The 22,229-nt window shown below is 34.8% G+C and overlaps 2 protein-coding genes across 4 annotated transcripts in view; both read left to right on the top strand.

The window, feature by feature from the left end:
• unk (unk zinc finger) overlaps positions 1–22,229 on the top strand; it is a 449,165-nt gene that overhangs the window by 399,795 nt on the left and 27,141 nt on the right. The gene's annotated exons all lie outside the window — the stretch shown is intronic.
• The window catches only part of LOC147834535 (uncharacterized), an 83,409-nt gene continuing 62,782 nt past the window's right edge, over positions 1,603–22,229 (top strand). For 2 of the 3 annotated variants that reach the window (XR_015504386.1, XM_087276843.1), the window contains exons 1-4: positions 1,603–1,726; positions 2,097–2,335; positions 15,756–15,865; positions 15,939–15,998. Coding sequence is in view for 2 of the 3 variants with exons in the window: in XM_087276843.1 (XP_087132969.1) it covers positions 15,766–15,865; positions 15,939–15,998 (160 nt within the window). In the remaining variant the exon portion in view is untranslated. Of the gene's footprint in view, positions 1,727–2,096; positions 2,336–8,829; positions 10,113–15,755; positions 15,866–15,938; positions 15,999–22,229 lie in introns of those variants that run through there. The other variant, XM_087276842.1, reaches the window with a different exon arrangement.

A 22,229-nucleotide genomic window follows, 5' to 3' on the forward strand; every position in this document is an offset into this window, starting at 1 on the left:
TGGTTTATTTTTTCCTTCATGTATTATACTGTTATACTGTATATTTTTATTATACTTTATTTATTTATTTATAAAGGCCCTAAATATGATTTCGCCTAATTCTACAAAATTTAAATGTGTAACAAAAATTTGTATCTTATAAAAATCTTTTTATAGATAGTATTACGCTGCTTGACTGCCTGACTGGGTTTCAACTATGGTTTCAACAAGGTCCGGTGCTGACGTAATGGGGTTTGGTACTCTCACTTTTTACTACTACAGCCCTCACCTTTTTTAAGTGTTCAAACCAAACTAAAATTGGCACGGTTCCTTACATGGCAGGTTTTACATTCTTCATACATGTTGAGAGATTTAATTGATCAAATTGAAAAGTGAATATGTCTTGACAATCCACAAAGGTGTGACTTAGTAAAGCTTGAAGTTATGTACGATTTTAACCATTGCATTAGTCTGATTGTGAAACCCCTCGACAGGCTGCTCTGGATCAGCGTGAGAGAGTTGACCAAAGCGCATCAAATGATCGGTAATTAAAAGGGAAAGAATAGAATAAATATGTACATTTACATATTAGACTCACATCTGATGCTTGTCATTGCACCAGCCCCACGTGCACAACTTCAGGCATTGGGTTAAATTAGGCTTTACAGTCTCTGTGTTCAGTCCATTACTTCCACTGTACCTGTTCAGTTGAGGGAATGAAACCAACCTCATGACGTCAGACGCAGCGATATTCCAAGATGGCGGAACCCTAGGTCTAAAAGCTATAGTAAAACATCCCGTTTTCTTCTAAATGGTTACATTAATCAAGTTTGTTTAATATATTTTCATTTTCATTTCTCTTTTAACATCTCAATAGAAAGACAGCGCTCACTAACACTATAGTGTCCCCTTCACTATGCTGGAGCATTAGGACTCACACAGACATATTGTTTTCCCATGTGGCGATCTAGTTTTTCCATGTGGTCTCCCATCCAGGTACTGACCAGGCTCAGCACTGCTTAGCTTCAGTGAGTAACCGGTCTTGGGCTGCAGGGTAATATGGCTTTGACTTTACTTTTAAAGAATGAGTAAGCAGCGCCTTATAATGAGTAAGTAAATGTACTATAGGCATAATTATTTTTAAAATATGTTACGTGAACTTAATAATTCTAATTTGCAACAGTAAGACTTTATTAATACTTTGTTGCTAATTGTTTAAAGTAAAATCAACTTGTCATTTTCAAGGCAGTAGGTTTACTCACTTTTTGAACTAATTGCATTTTACAGTGTAGTTTTCAATAGGATAGTTGGAGTGAATGTTTTAGTGAGCAACTTATTTAAAAGCAATATGCTTTATTTATAGATTCACCCATATAGATGCATTGTTCACATTTGCTAGTTTAGTTTTATTGCTGTGTTTTTGATGACACAGCGAATTCCAGCCACCTCAAATCTAATTAACTCCTATTGTGACTGTCGACCCACAGCATAAAAAAACAACAACAAAAAAACAGGAGGAAATTAAACCAAACACCAGTCACATTTTAGTTTCCGTGTGCTTTATTTTAAGGCAAGGCCCTTTCTGTTTGGTCAAAACAGAATTCCTCGTCTCTGAACTTCACCACAGATGCCAGTCTGGAACACAAGCGAGAGGTCAGATTCAAAAATCACAAAACTGTGTGGCAACAATGTGCTGGTTATAAGTGTTTTTTTGTAAACAGAGACTCATTTTGCTTCAGAGTAAAAGGTAAGGTGACCGCACTTTAAATACCATACTCAAGTGTCTGTTTATAATAGCCCACAGTTTTGTTTTCAACAGCTAAATGATTGTATAAATACAAAGTTGCCTTGTGGTGTTATCTTTTTGGGAATTTGTTTAAACAAAGTAAAGAAAAATCTCACATAAAAACTGTATTATTGTGTAGATACTAACGTTTCCTTCTCTAATCTTATTTGAACACAAAAAATGCAGTAATGTTTCCTAGTGTTTATTTTTATTATTCATTTATATTTTAGTTGAACATTTCTGCTTTTGATTATAATTTTGTGCTTTAGCATTGTAATTCTATTTGTTTTTTGTCATGTCATGTCATCTTCATCCGCTTTTCCGTAGCCAGGTCGTGAGGGCAGCAGTCTTAGGAGAGAACCCTAGACTTCTCTCTCCCCAGATGCTTCCTCCATCTGGGGTAAGGACTTTCCTCCAACCTGGAGATGGTAAACCACGTTTTTCCGGTGGACTACTATGGCCTTGGACTTGAAGGTGCTGATTCTCATCCAAGCCGCGTCACACACTCTGCAGCAAACTACCCCAGTGTATGCTGAAGGTCCACATTCATTGAAGCCCTTCTCTGATAAGGTGGCAAACCGGCCTAGTGGTAAGCACTGTTGCCTCACAGCAAGAACGCCGCTGGTTTGGCCCCTCACCAGGCCAGTCATCGTTTCTGTGCTGAATTTGCATGTTCTACCCGTGTTCGTGTGGATTTCCCCCCAGATTTTCCGGTTTCCTCCAATCGTTAAGACAACTCTTTGCCAGGTATATCTCAGCATGTTCACAAGCAGGGGAGTTCTCGAGATCTACCTGAGCTCAAACTCCCCTCTCGCCCTTTAAATGGGAGGGATATTAGAGGATATTCTGAGCTTAGGGCTCTCTCCCGGGACAACATGCCAAATATGCTTTATTATTAAAGGTGTCACGATCCTCCAAATCCTCGATTCGATTATATTTTCGATTCTAAAGGCACGATTCGATTAGATTTTCGATTATGAATAATTAGTTAATGACCAATTAATTATTTGTAGCCTACCGTTTAAACTACCTGACATGCATGGTCTTTGTTTTACCCATAAGCAAATCATACAGTAAATGAATAAAGGCAAGATACACACATAAATCAGAGGTAGAGAGGAAGGAGGGCTGCTCAGAAATGCTACACGCCACTGTGGATGTCAAATCGTTGTCGTTCTAAAATGCCATTTAAAAACAAAGACAGTGTAAACAGGGCCTGAGTGTGTACTTTTCGCGAGCGGATTTGTAACAGGGGCGGGTGGAGGATCGCGATGCCAGTGTTGTCTATCGGACGAACCGTACGTAATACGTACAAAGCAGAGCTAGCAAACTGTGTGTTTTTTGTCGACAACACAAATGTTGTCAACATAACTCACTGGAAATCCAAAATGCTAACACACCGGCGACTTCATTGAAAGAGGAGAGGGTTTAAGTTCTGTCGACGGGTCTCCTGCTTCTGCAGTTTAACAAGCACTTCAACAAGTCTGTTTTTTTCCCGCTTGGCAAGCCAAGCTGACGTGACATGGGGGCATGGCAGCATCGACGATTCTATTTTTTTATTCGATAAACGAAATTGAGCATAAATTTCGATCGATTTCGATTGACACCCCTATTTATTATCAATCATCAGCTTGAAAGTATGTATCTTGAAAGTATGCATATATGATGTCATGGCTTTGCATTTAAAAATGTAGTTATAGACCTTTTTGAGGGATGTAAACAATAACAAAGATCCTAATGTATTTCCTGTAATACATTTTAACTTCCATAGCTTCCAAGAATTCAAAAAGGTTACAATATTGCTTAATAATATTATGGAAGCCATTTTAACATTGAGATATGATTAAATTGCCTTTTATTACAGTTATGAAAGCAGTTCTGACGATAAGCAGGAGATGTTCATGGCCTAGTGACTAGTCACACAAAAACTAACAATGCAAGTAATTTTGTGTGTTTTTTTCACCAAATCAGTGACCTTATTTATGAATTTGGCAATTAAAGAGTTAAAATCTGTAATAATAATAACAACAATAATAATAATAATAATAATAATAATAATGATAATAATAATAATAAAACATTTAGTTTTTTTTAAGGGTAGTACATTTGAACAGTGGTTTACAAGGGTTAAACCTACCAATATTTTGCAATACAAATATTGAACAAAGTAAGTATATTGTACTCTTTAAATTTAAGTACCTAATAGTTAAGACCACTTAGCATAAAGTGGGACCATCATCTCCATGGGTTCGTTTTAAAACATGAGCTATAAATCACCAACTTCTGAGCAATACAGTTTTCCTTTGGGTATGCAAAACTAAGCATTAACTGTGTGCTAGTGACAGGCCTTAACACTATCCATTTAAGCCCATGTCCGACTGTTTCTCTTCCTGGAGGTAAATGAGATGAAGCATACAGGCAAATACCCACTAGGGACATTTTAAAGCCCCTCTGTTGCTGGGACGTTTGCCAGTAGTGTCACACACAAAGACAAGAGCTGTCCTCCTTGACCACACCACCCTCTTCAACGCATCTTCCCAAGGACACATCTTTAACAACACAAAAACATCCCAATCCCCCTCTTCCTCTTTGAAGTATTTTCCTTTGTGCATCTCTCATTCTTTCTTGATCTCCTCTGGCTTTGTGTTCCTCAAAGGCATGGAATGAAGATTAATGTGTTTGCTTTAATTAATATGCACTAGCTGATTAGAAACAGGGAGGTACAGGCTTGTTCTTGAGTTTTGAGGGAAGTCGGGGGACGTGTGTGTTTGTGTATGCGTGTGTTATAGGCAGACAGGTGGTGTTGATGGGGATGCCTGATTCAATGCGCACCTTATTTGCATACACTTGCAGACAACCATCTGTGCTAATAGCCTCTGAGATGTCTCTATTAGGCTCTAAGCCACGTGTCAGTGCCAGGAGAACCACACCCATGCTATGCCAATGTTGAACCATCTGATGCCAACTTACGATGGGTGGAGCCATGGGGGGGGGGGGGAACTGTCAGAAGTGCAGTGGAAATCACAACCCAGGCTGATTGGAAATATGTGCTCAATACGTGGCCAGGTCTTTTTTTTTTCACAAATCCACAAGAATAATTTCTTACATTTATATTGCACTTTTCTGGACACTCAAAGCTCTTTACACATTTTTTGGGGGGAATCTTCTTGTCCACCACCAGTGTGCAGCATCCACCTGGATGATGCAATGGCAGCTGTATTGCACCAGACTGCACACCAATTGATTGGTGGAGAGGAGACAGAGTGATGAAGCCAATTATAATATGGGAATGGTTAGGAGGCCATGATGGACAGAGGTCAGTGGACAAATTTGGCCAGGATGCAGGGGTTAAACCCCTACCCTTTTTTTTTTTTTTTTTTTTAAGGACATCCTGGGATTTTTAATAACCACAGAGAGTCAGGACCTCGGTTTACTGTCTCATCCGAAAGATGGTGCTCACTAAGCTGTATAGAGTCCCCTTCACTATACTGGAGCATTTGGACCCACATAGCAGGTTGAGCGCCCTCTGGTCTTACGAACACCACTTCCATCAGCAACCTAGCTTTACCATGTGGTCTCCCACATGAGTGGGTGACCATGTGAGAGTTGCAGTGTTTGGACTTTCAGCAGTGTAAATGAACACTTTGAACTGAACTACATTGAACTTTAACTCTGAAATCTGGATTTTAATGTTTTTCTAGATATTCTAGAACTTCTATGTTAAGCTGCTTTGACACAATCTACATTGTATAGAAATCTACATAGTTCTATAGAAATAAAGAGGAATTGAATTGAATTGTGCGTATTTATGTAGTTATTGTGTGTTTTGGGTTGGAGATAAACTCTGCAGTAATCTCTTTTAATATCTCTTAAACTATAAAAAATCCAGCCTTTTTATTGTTTACTGAACACCACTGATCGGCTAATGAGATTATTATTTGAATGGAAATCTGTGTGATTGGTTAAAATGCTTAAAACTGCAAAAAAAAAAAAGTGCAGTACAAATAAATCTGATCTACATGTTATGCCGCAAATTGGCATTGGCATATATGTATGCGAGGGAAGTGCCGTAGGGGAGCCATTTCTAGTTTATAGTAAATTAGACGGGCAGTATGTAAATTGGGATTTAGTCTATTTTTCAGTTTAGAAATCATTTTTGTAGTTGTTTTTGACTGGACAGGAAGCTTCTGCCAGACCTCAAATAGGCCCTTCTATCCTTTGCTTCTCAGTAAACATGGGGAAAATACCAGTTCCGCCACAAAGCTCTTTGTTTTAGTTCATCAAACAGTAATTAAATAGCGTTCATCTCCAGAAATCGTAGTATGCATGTCCGTTTTGGTCAAATGCATTTCACAACAACGCAGTCAGGCCAAGTGGAAATCCTCCAAGCCACACCAAACTCGGAACAAATTACTCTAACATTTTACCCAAATTCCTCCAGTTTCAAAAACGGTCATCAACAGTGACATGCTGACAGCTCATGTGAACCCATTCAGAGGCTTCTGGCGATGACAGACGTCTTTCACCTGAGCAAAATCACAGAAATTGTCCTATTAGGTCCAATTATCAACCTGTAAAAATAGAAGAAGCTATGCATAAGCAGGCAAATAAATAATGAATCATGCTCAGGAAATGAAGGTTATTAGCTGTAATGATGTTTTGAATGCACCAGGAGTCCATCCGTGAATGACAGCGAGAAGTGTTGTTGGAAAAGAAAAGAAAAAACAGTATTAGTCAGATGTTCTGAGATGGAGAACAAACTCCAGAAAGACGTTCAAAGACATTTGTGTTCTGTAAAACTTTGTGAACATGCAGCAGACTATTTTAGATGTTGTTTACAATTCATTTTATTTGTATAGCAGTTTTTTTCTGTTAATTATTGTTGAATTGCAGCTTGCATGTTATTGCATGTTATTGCATTGCAATCATATTAAGTTAAAGTTACAATCAAATATAAGTTATTATATACATCAGGGCTGCACAATATATAATTTCAGCATTGATATCGCAATGTGTGCGTCTGCAAGTCACATCGCAACATATAAAATGTTAAGTTGGGATTATAGATGACCAGAAACCACAGGTCAAAATACAGGAGATTTGTGGAGACATTGCAGAATTGAACCATAATAGAGTAAAAGTTTATCATCTCCATGTGTTTTTAGGGCCTGTGACTGTGTGAGTATTTGAAGAGTTTAAAGAGCACCCATGTTACCTCTTCTAAAAGATATAAGATAAGACTTTGATGTCTTTAGAATGTCTTAGTAAAGACATTGTCTTTTTCAGCTTAAAATACTAATCAGATTATTTATTATATATTATACAGTCTGCCCATGTTTGTGTCTTGAGGACTTTTTAGCTGTTTTTGTAGCCTGTAGCTTTAAATCCAAATGAGCTGCTTCTCCCCACCCCGACTCCCACATGCGTGTTTGCTTCTCATGTTATGTCAGATAAACAGCAGTCAGTGATAGAGACAGACACGGATAAAGCTGAAATAAGGTCACAAGTCAAAAATAATAAATAAGTTTATCTGATACATATTTGCGGTGGAGTCTATTCAAGCCTTTTTTCTCATTTATTTATATTATTTATTTATTTCTACTACTCGCATATTTAAATAAAAATAAATAAATATTCAAGCCTTTCTGAAATGATGAGTCACACACAAATTCCGTTTGCAGTACACACACACACATACATACAGCTGAAGTCAGAATTATTAGCCCCCATTATATTTATTTATTTTTTATATTTCTCAATTTATGTTTAACATGGGAAAGAAATTTTCACAGCATGTCTGATAATATTTTTTTCTTCTGGAGAAAGTCTTATTTGTTTTATTTCAGCTAGAATAAAAGCAGTTATTAATTTTTTAAACATCTTTTTAAGGACAAAATTATTAGCTCCTTTAAGTAATTTTTTTTCTTGATAGTCTACAGAAAAAAACATTGTTATACAAGAACTTGCCTAATTACCCTAACCTGCCTAGTTAACCTAATTAGCCAAGTTAAACCTTTAAATGTCACTTTAGGCTGAATAGAAGTGTCTTTAAAAATATCTAGTCAAATATTATTTACTGTCATCATGGCACAGATAAACTAAATCAGTTATTAGACATGAGTTATTAAAACTATTATGTTTAGAAATGTGTTGAAAAATCTTCTCTTTGTTAAACAAAAATTGGGGAAAAAAATAAACAGGGCGTCTAATAGGGGGGCTAATAATTCTGACTTCAACTGTATCTGCATTTACTGACACCAAAACCATAAAGCATGGTTTATTTCGCGTTATTGTTTGCTCTATTGTGTATATTTATGACTGTAATCTATTTAAAAATAATTTGATATTATGATTTTCAAAAGACACTAAATGCCATGAGCAACCTGCTCCATACTGTAATAATGGTCGTTTCAGAATGATATGGATTAGTTATTGTACTGTACAAAGTTAACAGTCACAGTTACACAGCTCTCTTCATGGTTTAAAAGCAGACCTGACAAGCCCAATTCCTCCCAATGTTGATTCAAGATATACAAAGCAGATAATCATTTTCACAATGCTACTAGAAATTTGAGAGCAGTTTTGATATTGGCATTCGTCCCTTGTGTTTATTTCTCTATCTTACCCTCTTTTCTTAGAATGCCAACATCGTGCAGCCTTAATATACATATTTAACCTGCAGTTTTATTGCATATAGTTGATGTCTATGTGTACATGTCTAATGAAGTCATCAATGGTTGGGATTATCTCTCCGGATGTGCTGTCCTTGAGGTTCTTGATGGTTGGCATCATCTGTTTTGTTTTTTCATTTTCAGTTTGCATTTTATTCCAGTCCTTTTATTATTTATTCCAGTTTTATTTTTAAAACCTGCTCTGTGTTAATTTCCAGTTATTAATTTTAACTTTATTTTACTCAGCAGAAATGTTTTAAGGCATGCAAACTTTCTGATGAAAAAACTTAAATGTTTAAGTTTTTCATGCTTTACTAGAAATGCATTCCTAAGTTTAATTCTGCTCAAAAAGTGTAATGTAATGTGTATTTATATGGAACATTTTTTCCCCAGTGATGGGTTGCGGCTGGAAGGGCATCCGCTACGTAAAAACGTGTTGGATAAGTTGGCGGTTCATTCTGCTGTAGCGACCCTGGATTAATAAAGGAACTATGCTGACAAGAAAATGAATGAATAGCACAAAGTGCTCTGCAAAATGCTTCACAATCACGAGGGGGGTCTCTCCACACTACCACTAGTTTGCAACATCCATTTGGGCAGCAGCCACAAAACAACAGCGCCAATGAGATCACCACACACCAGCTATAGGTGGAGTGGAGAGACAGTGATACAGCCAATTCAGTGGATAGGGATGATTGGGAGGCAATGATAGGTAAGGACCGATGGTGGGAGTTTGGCCAGGACACTGAGGTTAGACCCCTCCTCTTTATGAGAAGTGCCATGTGATTTTTATTGACCACAGAGAGTCAGGACCTTGGTTTAACATCGTCTAGACGGTTCTCACTGGCAGTACACTGTGCCCTTCACTATACTGGGGCATTAGGACTCACACAGTCTGCAGGTTGAGCTGGCCTTACACAACTTCCAACAGCAACCTTGTTTTCCCATGTGGTCACCTATCCAGGTACTGACCAGTCTCAGCCCTGCTTAGCTTCAATGAGTAAGCAGTCTTGGGCTGCAGGGTGATATGGCTGTGGCCTGAATTGACCTGAATGTGTTAATGTGATCATTTTCCTTCTCTTCCAAGTGCTGTTTTGAACCCCATTTACTTTCATTGTTTGAACAAAAACATATTTATTTTCTTCATTTGACAGAAGACATTCATTTGTGTCCCACAGATGAAAAAAAGGGTTGAATCAGTTTTACAATCCACATGACTGACAGTTTTTCAGATTATCCGAGTTTTACAATCCACATGAAATTTATAACACTCTTCCCGGATGCCAGCAACTGTTTCTTTGTGTTTATCCTGTAGAACTTTATGAGAAGCATCTCTGAAGCTGATTAGGTTTTGATTGAAGTCATTAAAGAAACATATGCTGTGAAAGAGCAATGGCATTTTGCAGCAAATATATTTCAGATTTTTTTTGCAACATCTAGAAATTCTCATTTCATCTCCTACAGATCTGATGATGTATAACCTTCAGGCATGTCTCAATGACTCTCACTTTGTCAAAACTGCACTCACATTGTTTGACATTTCTCATTCGCAGTCACGTTCATGCTTATATTCCGCAGGATGACATCAGGTTTTCAGCAGACGGACACTTCTCCACCCGTATCAGACCTGTAAACTTATAACCCAGCAGAGCATGATGAACAGCCAACGCAAACGGGTGAGGAAAGCCAATTTATGAAAAGAGGCTAAGATAGAGAAATGTACACAAGGGAAGACTGCCAATATCAAAACTGCTCTCAAATTTCCATCAGCATTGTGAAAATGATTCTCTGCTTTGTATATCTTAAAGCAACATTGGGAGGAATTGGGCTTGTCAGACTTGCTTTTAAACAATGGAGAGAGCTGTGTAACTGTGCAGTTTAACTTTTATAAAGTAAAATCACCAGTCCATATCACTCTGAAATGGCCATTTTTATAGATTGGGGCATGTTGTTCATGGTATTTAGTGTCTTTTGGACATGATAATAAGAAATACATTTAAAAGAAAAAAAAATGTTATTGTATAATCCTGATAGGGAGATGTCAAGTTAAATAATATATATATATATATATTTTTTTTTTTTAAGTAAATGCAAGGAATTCATTGAGAGGGATACCCAAAAATATTCTTCCTGGTAGGGACAAAGGAATGAAACCTTTGATCATTTGACCCTGATCATTTATAATAAAAATAATCAAGATTTTTAAAAAGCCTAAAACCTTTAAAATACATTGCGATGATGTTGGATTCTAGTTTTAGAGACTTTCTGACCCCTAACTTTAACAGTTTTCCAGATTGGAGATTTTTTTGACCACTTATGGCCCGTTTCCACTGACTGGTACAGTACGTGTAGGTATGGGTCACCTTTATCAGGCTTGCGTTTCCACTGCTAAAAGGGTACCAATGGTGGGCATGGTGTAGACAGAAAGTTTCAGATGACGTCATTCTCGCTCGAGGAAATTTCGCTCAAAGTAAAGCTGTACGGGTTGTTCACATATCATATGAGAAGCACTTCTCACAAAACAGATGCTTTATACACATATGTCCTTGTGTATAAATATTTATTACTAACATTTCTATGAACATGATTTGATTATAACTGCAGTTCAATGATAATGCGAAATAACCTGCGCTAACATTTGCATTAATATAATTGCAATATATACCAGATACAGATAAATTACACACAGCATACATTTTAGTCTTTTTTTGGGTTCAAAAACAACACACAACGTATAGCCCAGTCAGTGGAAACCTCTCATCTGTATCTCTAATCATCACCAGCACATGTATCCTTTTGTTAGAAAGTAATTCCTTCATTCCGAGTTCATAATAGTCCAGAAGGTGACGATAATAGTTAAACATGGCAGTTTGTTCATCTTTTAGGTTGCTGAAAGAATCATTTGCTTCTTTGTTTTGTCTGGCTGCTTCTTTGGTTTTTTACACTTCACTCTAGTGTTTGTCTGTTTCTGAAAGGGTCGGATGTGAGAAACACTTCAATAATCACACGCACGTTATTATCATTAGCTCAAGTTCGTTATTACAAATATAAATATGTGTATAAATGTGCTCGCAAGCTCTCTGGAGAAAGTGATACCGCTCAACGGCCTCGTAAAACAAAAACAGGACATGGCAGATTTTGTTCTTCTTGGCTTTGTGGCTTGCTTGTTTGAACTTGGTCGATCATAGCTCGTTATTATATGTATATATTATTAAAATGTAATGTCCTGGCTGTGTATTTAAAAATGCTGCTTCCTTTATTTTTATTCACCTGCTTGTTTATGCGTTAGTGACATATCTCTGTAAACCAATAGCGTTCATCTGTGCATCTAGCTCCACCTTTTGGTACTTTTTTGTCATACTAGGTACCCTTTGCAAAGGGTACCCAAAAGTGGTACGGTACGCATCACTTTTAGGTAACTTTTGAGAGTGGAAACCGTACCATTCAGTGGAAACGAGCCATTAAACTTTTCTCTTAAACAGTGTGTTGTGGCAAGATGGACACACTTACTGGAATAATTTGTTTTGCAGCAAATCACTGATTTGTTTGTTTGTTTGTTTGTTTGTTTGTTTGTTTGTTTGTTTGTTTGTTTGTTTAATTTATTGAGTGAGTGAGTTTGGCATTTATGTTTCCTGAATGTATACTAAAGTTAAGCAGAAGGTCATTTTTGAACAATTATCTGTTTTAAGTTATGCTGGTGTGGTAAAAAGACATTGAAATATCAATGGAATTATACTTAAAAATAATTCAATCTTACGAATTTACAATGGTACTGATAATTGTGGCACACATTTATTTATTCATTAGATTTATTTTTATACTTTGTTTGCAGTTGTTTGTTCTCAATTAGATCTGTTTTTGTTAATATTTTGATTAAAATATATATTTTCAAAGTCTTGTTTTTACCAAGGGTGTCAGTATTAGAAAGAAATCAAAGTTATTGAGAAATATAACTTATAAATATAACTGAGAATGTACATAAATAAAAAAAAATATATATATACAATACAATAAAAAAAACAACCAAAAAACAATCATCAAACTGGCAGACACAGAAAGCACCCAGGGAAAAAATATGACATTAGGCAGTTTGAAATTCTATGCAAAACAACTTATATTTCCTTAAAGGGGACCTACTAAGTATAATTCTCTTTTATAAGGTGTTTAAACATAGTTGTGTGACAAAAATTTGTGAATATGGCCAGCTTCTATTCATAAAAATATATGAATTATATTTTTGTAATCACAGTTCCCAAATACAGTCTGCAGAAACACTTTGATTGACATTCTCCCATTTCACATGTCACCAGAGTGGGAAAGCCCCACCCATTAGTGATGACTCTCCCTCATTAGCATAAACAGCCCTAAGTGAGAAGCAGCCATCCTCAATTAGAGTTTTTACATCATACAACTGTTTCACACCTCTTATAAAAAGAGGGCTGGGAGTACAATCTCATTTGAATTCAAAGTGACGGTCATCAAAACAGTACAATTTGGATCAAAGCCTACAAGAGGCAGTTTTAACAAATTATAATAAAATATACATTTATGGGCTAAAACTTCACATACACACTTAGGGAACATCAAACGTATTTTACATCTTGTAAAAAGGGGATATATTAGGTACCCTTGAAAGTTTAAAGGCCTTTATTTACACCAAACACATTTTCTTATTTATTCTGAAAAATCTGGGGCGGCACGGTGGCTTAGTGGTTAGCACTGTTGCCTCAATGCAAGAAGGTCGCTGATTTGAGTCCCAGCTGGAACAGTTGGCATTTCTGTGTGGAGTTTACATGTTTTCCCCATGTTGGTGTGGGTTTCCTCCAGGTGCTTCGGTTTCCCCAAACAGTTCAAAGGCATGCACTATAGATGAAATAAATAAGCGAAATTGTCTCTAGTGTATTTGTGTGTGAATAAGAGTGTATGGGTGTTTCCCAACACTAGGTTGCAGCTAGAAGGGCATCCCCTGCGTAAAAATATGCTGGAATAGTTGGCGGTTCATTCCACTGTGGCGACCTCAGCAATAGTGACTAAGCTGAAGGAAAATGGTTGAATGAATGAATATTTTAATCTTTAATGGCGACACAAAAGCTACATCTGGCATTATCGGGTCTCACCCGGGAATATTTTACTCATTTCTAAAGGACTGGCTCCATTTTATGTGTTCAGTATTTTGACTGTGTTTCTAGGGAGAGTTACTTTGATTAAAGGATCCGGAAAGAATTTGACTTTAAACCCAGTCTGTCGTCTGATTGGTAAAGGTTTGCGTCCAAAGAGATTATTGAAGCCAGTGTTTGTTATGCTAAATGTGAATCTTATCAGATCATCATATGAAATACACTGTGCAAATATTTCTCTTCTGGATCATTTTCATTTCTCAGCCGGACTCGCTGTTATATGGGGAAGCTGGGGATTTTAGTGTGTGTTTGTGATGAGTGATGCATACCTGATTCATTTAACCTGAAGACCACCAGATAATTATTACTAGAGCTTAGTGTTAGTTTAGTATTATTTACATACATTTTTTATTATTTAGATATCATTTTTTAGTAACTTTCTTTCATACATTTTTAGTTTTATTTATATGTCAGTTGTGTTGTTGTTTTAGTTTGGTTTAGTTTGTTCAATTCAATGCAAGCTTATTTATATAGCAGCTTAACATAGTTGTAGTAAAGTCCAGATTTCAGAGTTGAAGTTCAGTTTAGTTAAGTTCAGTGTGGTTTAAGTTTCACTGCTGAAAGTTCAAACACCGAAGAACAAATTCACTGCAGTGCAGCTCCACAAGTCCTGATCTGAGCAAGCCAGCGGCGACAGTAATGAGGAAAAAACTTCACCAATTGATTAACGGATAATAATTTATTTGTTTTGTTGATATTTATTTTATTTTACATGATACTTTTTCTCAATGCAATTTTTATTTTAAACAACTTGCTAAATGCAATTTGTATTTTAAACAACTTGCTAAAAGTATCATATTACATTTCTATTTAAATGACATTTTTATTGTATTTTATAAATTAATTTATTATTATTTTTTTCCAATTGTTCTTCTAAACACTTGTTATTTTATTTTTCTTTTATTTCAAATTAGTTTTACAATTAGTTACCAAAACACTTGTCCAAATTAATGTAATTTAAAAAAAAAGATGTTTTTATTTTCCATTTAGTTATTTATTCTTTGTATTGTCAAAGAAAAAAACATTTTTGTATTTTTTTTTCTTTAATTCTCCAAAATGTTTGTCCTTTAAAACCCTGGATATACACCTTATATGTTTATTTTATTTTATTTTATTTTATTTTACATTTCTTATTTACTTTATTTTATTTTATTTTTCATCTTATTTTATTTTTTTCCAGTAGTTCACCAAAATGTTTGTCCAAAGTAATGTGAGAAAAGCAAAAAATAAAAAAATATAACAGTATATAACAATTAACAAAAATATAACAACTGATAGAATTTTTTTTTTCTTATTTTTTTTCCAGTAGTTCACCAAAATGTTTGTCCAAAGTAATGTGAGAAAAGCAAAAAATAAAAAAAAATATAACAGTATATAACAATTAACAAAAATATAACAACTGATAGATTTTTTTTTTTTTTTTCATTTGTTCTACAAAGCATTTGTCAAAGCTGTTTTGTCCTTCAATCTCTAAATCATTTGACCTTTGCAGTGTTTCAGATAAAAACCTTGGATGTTTTTATTTATTTATTTATTTATTTTTATTTATTTTTATTTATTTTTATTTTATTTTAAGCTTAAAATATTACATTACTGTAGCAAACACATGCTTAATGCTGCTTTGTATTGATAAGACAATTGTCAAAATACTATTGTAAAATGAGAGAAAACAGAGAAGCTACTATGTAAATCTTACTCATAAAAAGCTAAATTAATTAGATCATTCATAACAGTAAAGGCAGCTCCGGGATCATTAACAGTGATTGAGAAACAAAATAATGTAATCACAAGCAGAACAATTCAATCAATTGCTCAATTTGATTTATTTTCAAGCACAGCATAATTCTTTTATAGCAAACCAAACTAGAAAATAAATAAGTGGCCAGTGGCGTTTTGAAAAAAAAAAAAAAAAATCTATATATACATAATATAAATTATTTAAATAATAGTTTTTACGATAACAAGCATAACTCAGTGTCATTCCAGATGCTAATAAAGATTCACAATACAACTACTGTACTAACAATCCCAAAAAACAATAGTTGATTGTATTATCAACATAATTTTTTGGACAAATTTTCTCTTGTAGCTGATGTTCCTGAAGGTATTTCTCCTCTCTTTGTCTCCCACTTTCATTTGCAGAAGGGACAGAATGAAAAATGATGGTCAGACGCAGAGAGGACACCGGAGAGACAGTCAGCTAAAAGCAATTTCCTGTCAAAATCTGTCTGTCAGTTACAGTCAGCTGAAGGGCAAGTCCACAATAAATCATTAACATTAAGCAGACAACTGGCACTCTGATTAATCCCTTCATCCTCTTCACAGGCACAACCAAAGAGTTCTCAAAAATACAAAGAGGGCTTTCTGGGAGATTCAGTGATGAAGGTATTGTGTATAATGCAGACAGTTAACTTGGAATGAAAAGTGAGTTTTAAATTGAAATATTGCTGCACATATTGTATATTCTGTTGCAGCGTATGCTGGGTTTGAATAAAGGTATACTGTAAGTGGTTTGCTCTTTGAAATGAGAGCTATTGAATATGCTGGAGTTTAAATGAACATTGAGTTCAGACTTAAAAACTTTATTCATTTATCTAAAAAAAAAGTACATTAATTCTTCAAAGTGCTTGTCCTACATGGTGTTAAAAGTTTTAATTTAATTTTATTTGGAGAAACATCTTGGATGCTTTAATTTATTTTATTTTTTATTTTTATTTAATTAAAATTTTATTCATCTAACGCTTGTCCAAAATAATATCAGAAAAAATAAATAAAATGAAGGGATGTTTCTATTTGTTATTTTGAATTATTTCTCTAAAGCATATGTTCTTTGTAATTAATGTTTTTAATTTAATTTCTCCAAAGAATTTGTCCTTTTTTTAATTATTAAATTAAATTTATTTTATTTTATATTTAACAAATGCTTGTCCAAAGTAATGTCAGAAAATAATAAATAAACTAAAAATATATTTTTATTTGTTTTATTTTCAATGCAGTCTAAAAAGCTGCAGTCTAAATTTGATATTTGTAATTCTTTAGAAATACCTTGGATGTTTTCATTTAATTTTTTTATTTTTTTTATTTTTTTTTATTTTATTTTATTTTATTTTATTTTATTATTTATCTCCCCGCGTTTGATTGGGTTTCCTCTGGGTGCTCCGGTTTCCCCCACAGTCCAAAGACATGCGGTACAGGTGAATGTAGGCTAGATTGTCCGTAGTGTGTGTGAATGAGTGTGTATGGATGTTTCCCAGAGATGGGTTGCAGCTGGAAGGGCATCCGCTGCGTAAAACATATGCTGGTTAAGTTGGCGGTTCCGCTGTAGTGACCCCAGATTATTAAAGGGACTAAGCTGAAAAGAAAATGAATGAATGAATATTTAAATTAAATTAAATTAAATTAAATTAAATTAAATTAAATTAAATTAAATTAAATTAAATTATTTAAGTCTAGTTTAAAATAGTCATAATACAACTGAGCTCTAAATATATATAGGCTGGTGTACATATATGTACAGTACACATGTCGATGGATTGCTCTTCAGTGTTTGGGCTCTCAGCAGTGAATATTAAACCACACTGAACTGAACTGAACTGAAACTCTGGAAACTGAACTGACACTGTTTCAATTCACTATAATTTTCTTTGTGAAGCTGCTTTGACAATCTACATTGTAAAAGTGCTATACAAATAAAGATGAATTGAATTGAATTGAACATGTATGTATGAGTTGTCTACTTAGAAAACAGTATTTAGTTGTTTTAAATGTTCATGGAAAAAATATAAGCTGTCTGCTCAAGCAGCTTCTGGGTTTTTGAGACAACATAATCTGAAATCTGTCCTTTATGTGTATGTGTGTGAGTTTGAATGAGAAACTTCACAGGCACTTGAATTCCTTTGTCCGTTCCCCAGCCTCTGAGGTCTATAATGAGAGAGAATAAACACAGCTTTATCACCAGGGAGGGTTTAACTAGACAAGCGCAGGAGGAGAGCTTAGAACCATTTCAAGGACAAGAGGTGTTTAATTTTTCAGCTGATAATCATCCACCCATTTAGCATATGTCACGCAGCCCGCTAATCATCAATCACCTTTTAATGAACTACACCGCATTTTCTACACTATTCAATCGACATTGGTTTCAGAAAAAGTCTTTATAATGGCCATCCCTTTATTGTTGTTGTGACTCATTTGGTAATAATGTGTGTCTGTATGAAAGTATACATCAGATATCAAAATTAGAGAACTATTTTAAAAATGTTAGATTTTTAAAAGGGGTCCTATTCTGCCCCTTTTTACAAGATATAAAAAAGTGTCTGATGGTCCTAGAGTGTATGTGAAGTTTGAACTAAAAAACAAACACATAGGGCTCAATTTTGAGTGCAGGGTGGAAAAGCATTAAGTGCGTGTCAGAATCCACTTTTGCTATTTTAAGGACGGAAAAATCCGCTTTACGCCGTGGAGCATGGTCTAACAGGGTTGAGTTTATTCTCTTAATGAGTTATTGGTGTGTTTTGAGAATAAACCAATCAGAGTCTCATCTCCCATTCACTTTAAGAGTCAGTTGCGTCGTGCCATAGCACATCTGCTATGTACCTGGCGGACTTTGTAAGTGGAAAAACTGAACGCTTCACTAGAGAGAAAACAGTTAAACAGAGCATCTGCAGGCGAGAATGAGAATGAGCCTCCTCATTCTTTACTTTCACTTTCACTCTTGTGGATAGGAAAACTTGTTGTATGCACAGACATCCATTAGCCTACATAATTAATTTTATTTATTAAACACTAAAAATTTTTTAAAAACTATTTTTAAATTCAGTTCTAATTTCCAGCAAACTAATAAATGAACAATAAAAACGACGTGTGTCAAAAAAATGCACATTTCCAGTTATTACCAAATGCACATGCTGTGCCCCATATGGTCTAAAACCTGACAGGTGGACAAATCTAAGCTTGTTTTTAATAAAACAAATATAAATATGCACATAATAAATAATACTGCTAATAATAATAACATTATACAAAAGCAAATTGTTTTGAATAAACTGAAAGCCCCCCGAGATGAACAAGGCATGAAGGCAGTGGTTTTTATATTTATGTAGGCTAGAAAAAATTAATTTTGTAATATTTTAATCAAATCAAAATCTAAATTTTGCTTTTTTTTTTTAAGCATAACTGTAAAACACAAACGCGGTTATGAATATATTAAAACATGTACTTGTTTGTTGTAAAAATTTGTAATAATGACAAAGAAATACAAATTTGTGCATCTGCTGACTACCGGGTGCAGCGTAGCTGGTGTATTCTGGGAAATTTTCTTACCCTTTGCTTTCAAGAGATGTCTTGAAAAATCTCTCTTTCGAGGGATGTCTACCCCTTCCCCTTAGCCCTACCCCTTCAAGCTAAAGAGAATTGGGACACCTCTATCCCTTCATGTGAATGCGCAAAACGAGGGGTAAGGAGAAGGGCTAAGGGGCAGAATTGTGCCTTTGTCTTTTAAGCTCTAACGATTTGATCAACTCCAGCTGCAGTGTTGAACTGATTGTAGCTGGATTTCAATCACCCCATGGTAAATAATGAAAATTTCTAATAAGAATAGTTTAATTTGCAAATAATTTTACTTGTTGTATAAGTTGCTTTGATTTAAAAATGAAAATTGTAAAAATAGCTTAGATGTAGCTAAGCTGCTTTTGTCATGTAGCTTTTAGCTTAGCTTGCTACATTTCCCAGGGGGTAGCTTTTAGTGTTTAGTATCATTTTTCAAGTAGCTTGTCAACACTGGAAATAGTGTGGGGAAAAAAAGTTAATGCAAATAATGGGAGATAGAATAAAGTCTGACATAGCAAACATCATGTCCATGTGACTAATCGGCTGTCTCCATGAAGCTCGCCTTGTTAACTGTTGGTTACTGGCTTACCAATGCTACAGAGAGCCACTTTAATAACTAAGGGTGAGTTAGGGAAGTAATTTTAGAAATAACTAATTTAACTAAACAACTACTCTCACTATGGGTGAACAAATGACTCACCATCTTGCAAAGTCTAAAAGTTTCAGCTGCCAGTTAAACAGTGTTTGTCAAATTAGTAAAGAAATATCCACCAGTTGCTATATTAACGCTAGTAACTGGAATGGATGCAAAAATGTTCTCTAATTTTCCAAATACCTTAAAAAAGTCATGATTTTTACATCTGTTAAAAAAAAATCTGTTATTTACCAGTTTCCATATTTTGTGATTCACAAGAGTTTTCCGTTTATTTACGATTGTGAATTGCATTATGGGAGCTTGATCTCTGCTCTGTTGACTCTTTTTGTAATAATATAACCCATAAGAAATAATATATAAAGAAATAGGGCTGTAAAAAAATGCACTGGCAGTTTATTAAGGCTTTTGTATCATAATATACAACACCAACCCAGACAGCATATTACTTTAAACTAATAAAAAATGTAAATAAGTCATTTTTTTCGAATTTTTAAAGTTGTTGGAAGAAGATCAAGGTCTAATAATGCAATTCAAAAGCTTAAATAAATGGGGATGAATATGGAAAACGGCTAATTTATGGATATTTTTACATTGTGTACAGATTTATGTAGACAAAAAGTTGTATAATGACATAGTATGACTTAGTTTCTCTCTATTAAGGTGGTTTACAAAGACACACCTCTTGTCCCTGTAATTCAAATCATACTTAACAGGGTCTTTTGAAATGTAAAATTTGCCACAGGTTTCTTGTGAGAGCTGTATTTAGGGGTAGGGCCATATAATAACCGTTAGAGTGTTCAATACATTACACCGATGTAGTGTCCCTGTAAACCATGTATACAACTATATGTGTGTGTTTTGACTGTTCACTCAAAGAGAACAGCTAGGCTTACATGTATTGAGATTAATTAGACATCATGGTCTTCCGATGTCCTTCAAGAGGACATCTTGTGTCTCTGTAGCGCTGTCTGTTTACCGAAAAAAGAATGAGCCATTTGGTCCCACAAAATAAAAAATGAGGGCTTATTGTTTCTCTCTCACCTACCTTCTCTCACTAGAGCAAAAACAATTAAGCATGATTGAATAATTAGAAAGGGACGGAGAGATGAGACAAATCTGTCCCCATTCCTTTACCCATGTGCTGACATTTTTGTCTCCAGCCAAAGGTCAGATACTAATAAAAAATGTGCACTGACCTTCTGATGTGTCCAAAGAACCGTATGGCACCATAGTAATCGTATCCACTTTATGGCGTCCAGACCCGCAGAGGAGCAACAGAGGCTTTTAAAAAGCTGAAATCCCCCTCCTCTCCACGCCGGCCCATATGGCGCTCCTTCAGTTTTATTTGCCTGCTCACTTCTTGATATATGAGAGGTATTAAACGTGACACCTGTGCTGAATGAGTAGTCCTCCATGGTGACGTTTAACCAAAGTTTAACCACATTTCGGGTTTATTCCCTGTTGTTGTTTATAGCTGACGTGAGGCAGAGATTACCTTGAGGTTTAAGCCCACCCATGCAGAACTGAATCTGCTCGTTGGTCACGTCTTTCAGTCCAAACTAAACTATGACCTTCCAGCAGCAATTATTAGCAAAAACAAAGGAGAATAAAGACCCTCAAGAGATGTTTCATCTGAAATAGGAGCGTAAAATGGTTTTACTCATTGGTGGTGGTTTTTATAAATTCATTAAAGTGATGGTTCACCCAAAAATTATTTAATTTTTTTTCATTATAGACCATTTTTAGCTGAAGCCATGGTTCTTGGTGACATAAAATACAAGTCAAAACATACAGGCAAAACTAAGTTAATACCTGTGGCTTCTAATGATTTATTGAGGTCTTCTAAAGCTAAGTTATCAATCTGTTACAGATTCACTAAAATCTTTATAAGATATTAGTTAAAGAGCTCCAATTGTAGTTTTTTTTTAATGACCTTCCATGTAGTGTGTAACAAAGCTCCAAGTGAAGTGAAATATCCTGCTAAGGCTTAAATCTGAAAGTGCACCGTGTTTAAAACTACTGGTTATTCTATAAAAGAGTTGACTCATAGTGCTTCAAATGAATCGTCGGTAACACTTTAGAACACTTTAGAAATATCTGTTATACCTACTTAATAGATCATTAACAAACTGTTATTTAATGAGTTACAAATGACTTGTTAAATAAAAGTTAATAGTTTGTTAATTATTTACAACTGTGCCTTATACAAACCCATGAGGTTTGGGCACTTTTTGTGCTAAACGTGAAAACAAAATAAATACAAAATTCTTTTATTAGAAAAGTTTCACTAGTATTATTAGATGGTTAACAAACTATGAACAACTGATCAGTAAAGTGTGAGTTAATATACTAGTTAAGTGTTAGCTATTAGCTTATGTGTGTTATTGGAACGTTATTCTAAAGTTGCAACTATTCCATATTTACTGTTAATAAATGAAAAATAGTTGCAACTTTAGAACAACTTCCCAATAACGTATATAAACTATTAACTGATACTTAACAAGTCTTTAGTTAGTAATTTACCAACAGCTTGTTCATAATCTATTGATAATGTATTAGTTATAGTTATAAATCATTAAAATACGTTTAACAAACTATTTATAACTTGTTAACTAACTGCTTGTAAGTTATCTATT

Source organism: Danio rerio, chromosome 12 (genome assembly GCF_052040795.2).
Source record: "Danio rerio strain M-AB ecotype USA chromosome 12, GRCz13ab, whole genome shotgun sequence".
Lineage (NCBI taxonomy): Eukaryota > Metazoa > Chordata > Actinopteri > Cypriniformes > Danionidae > Danio > Danio rerio.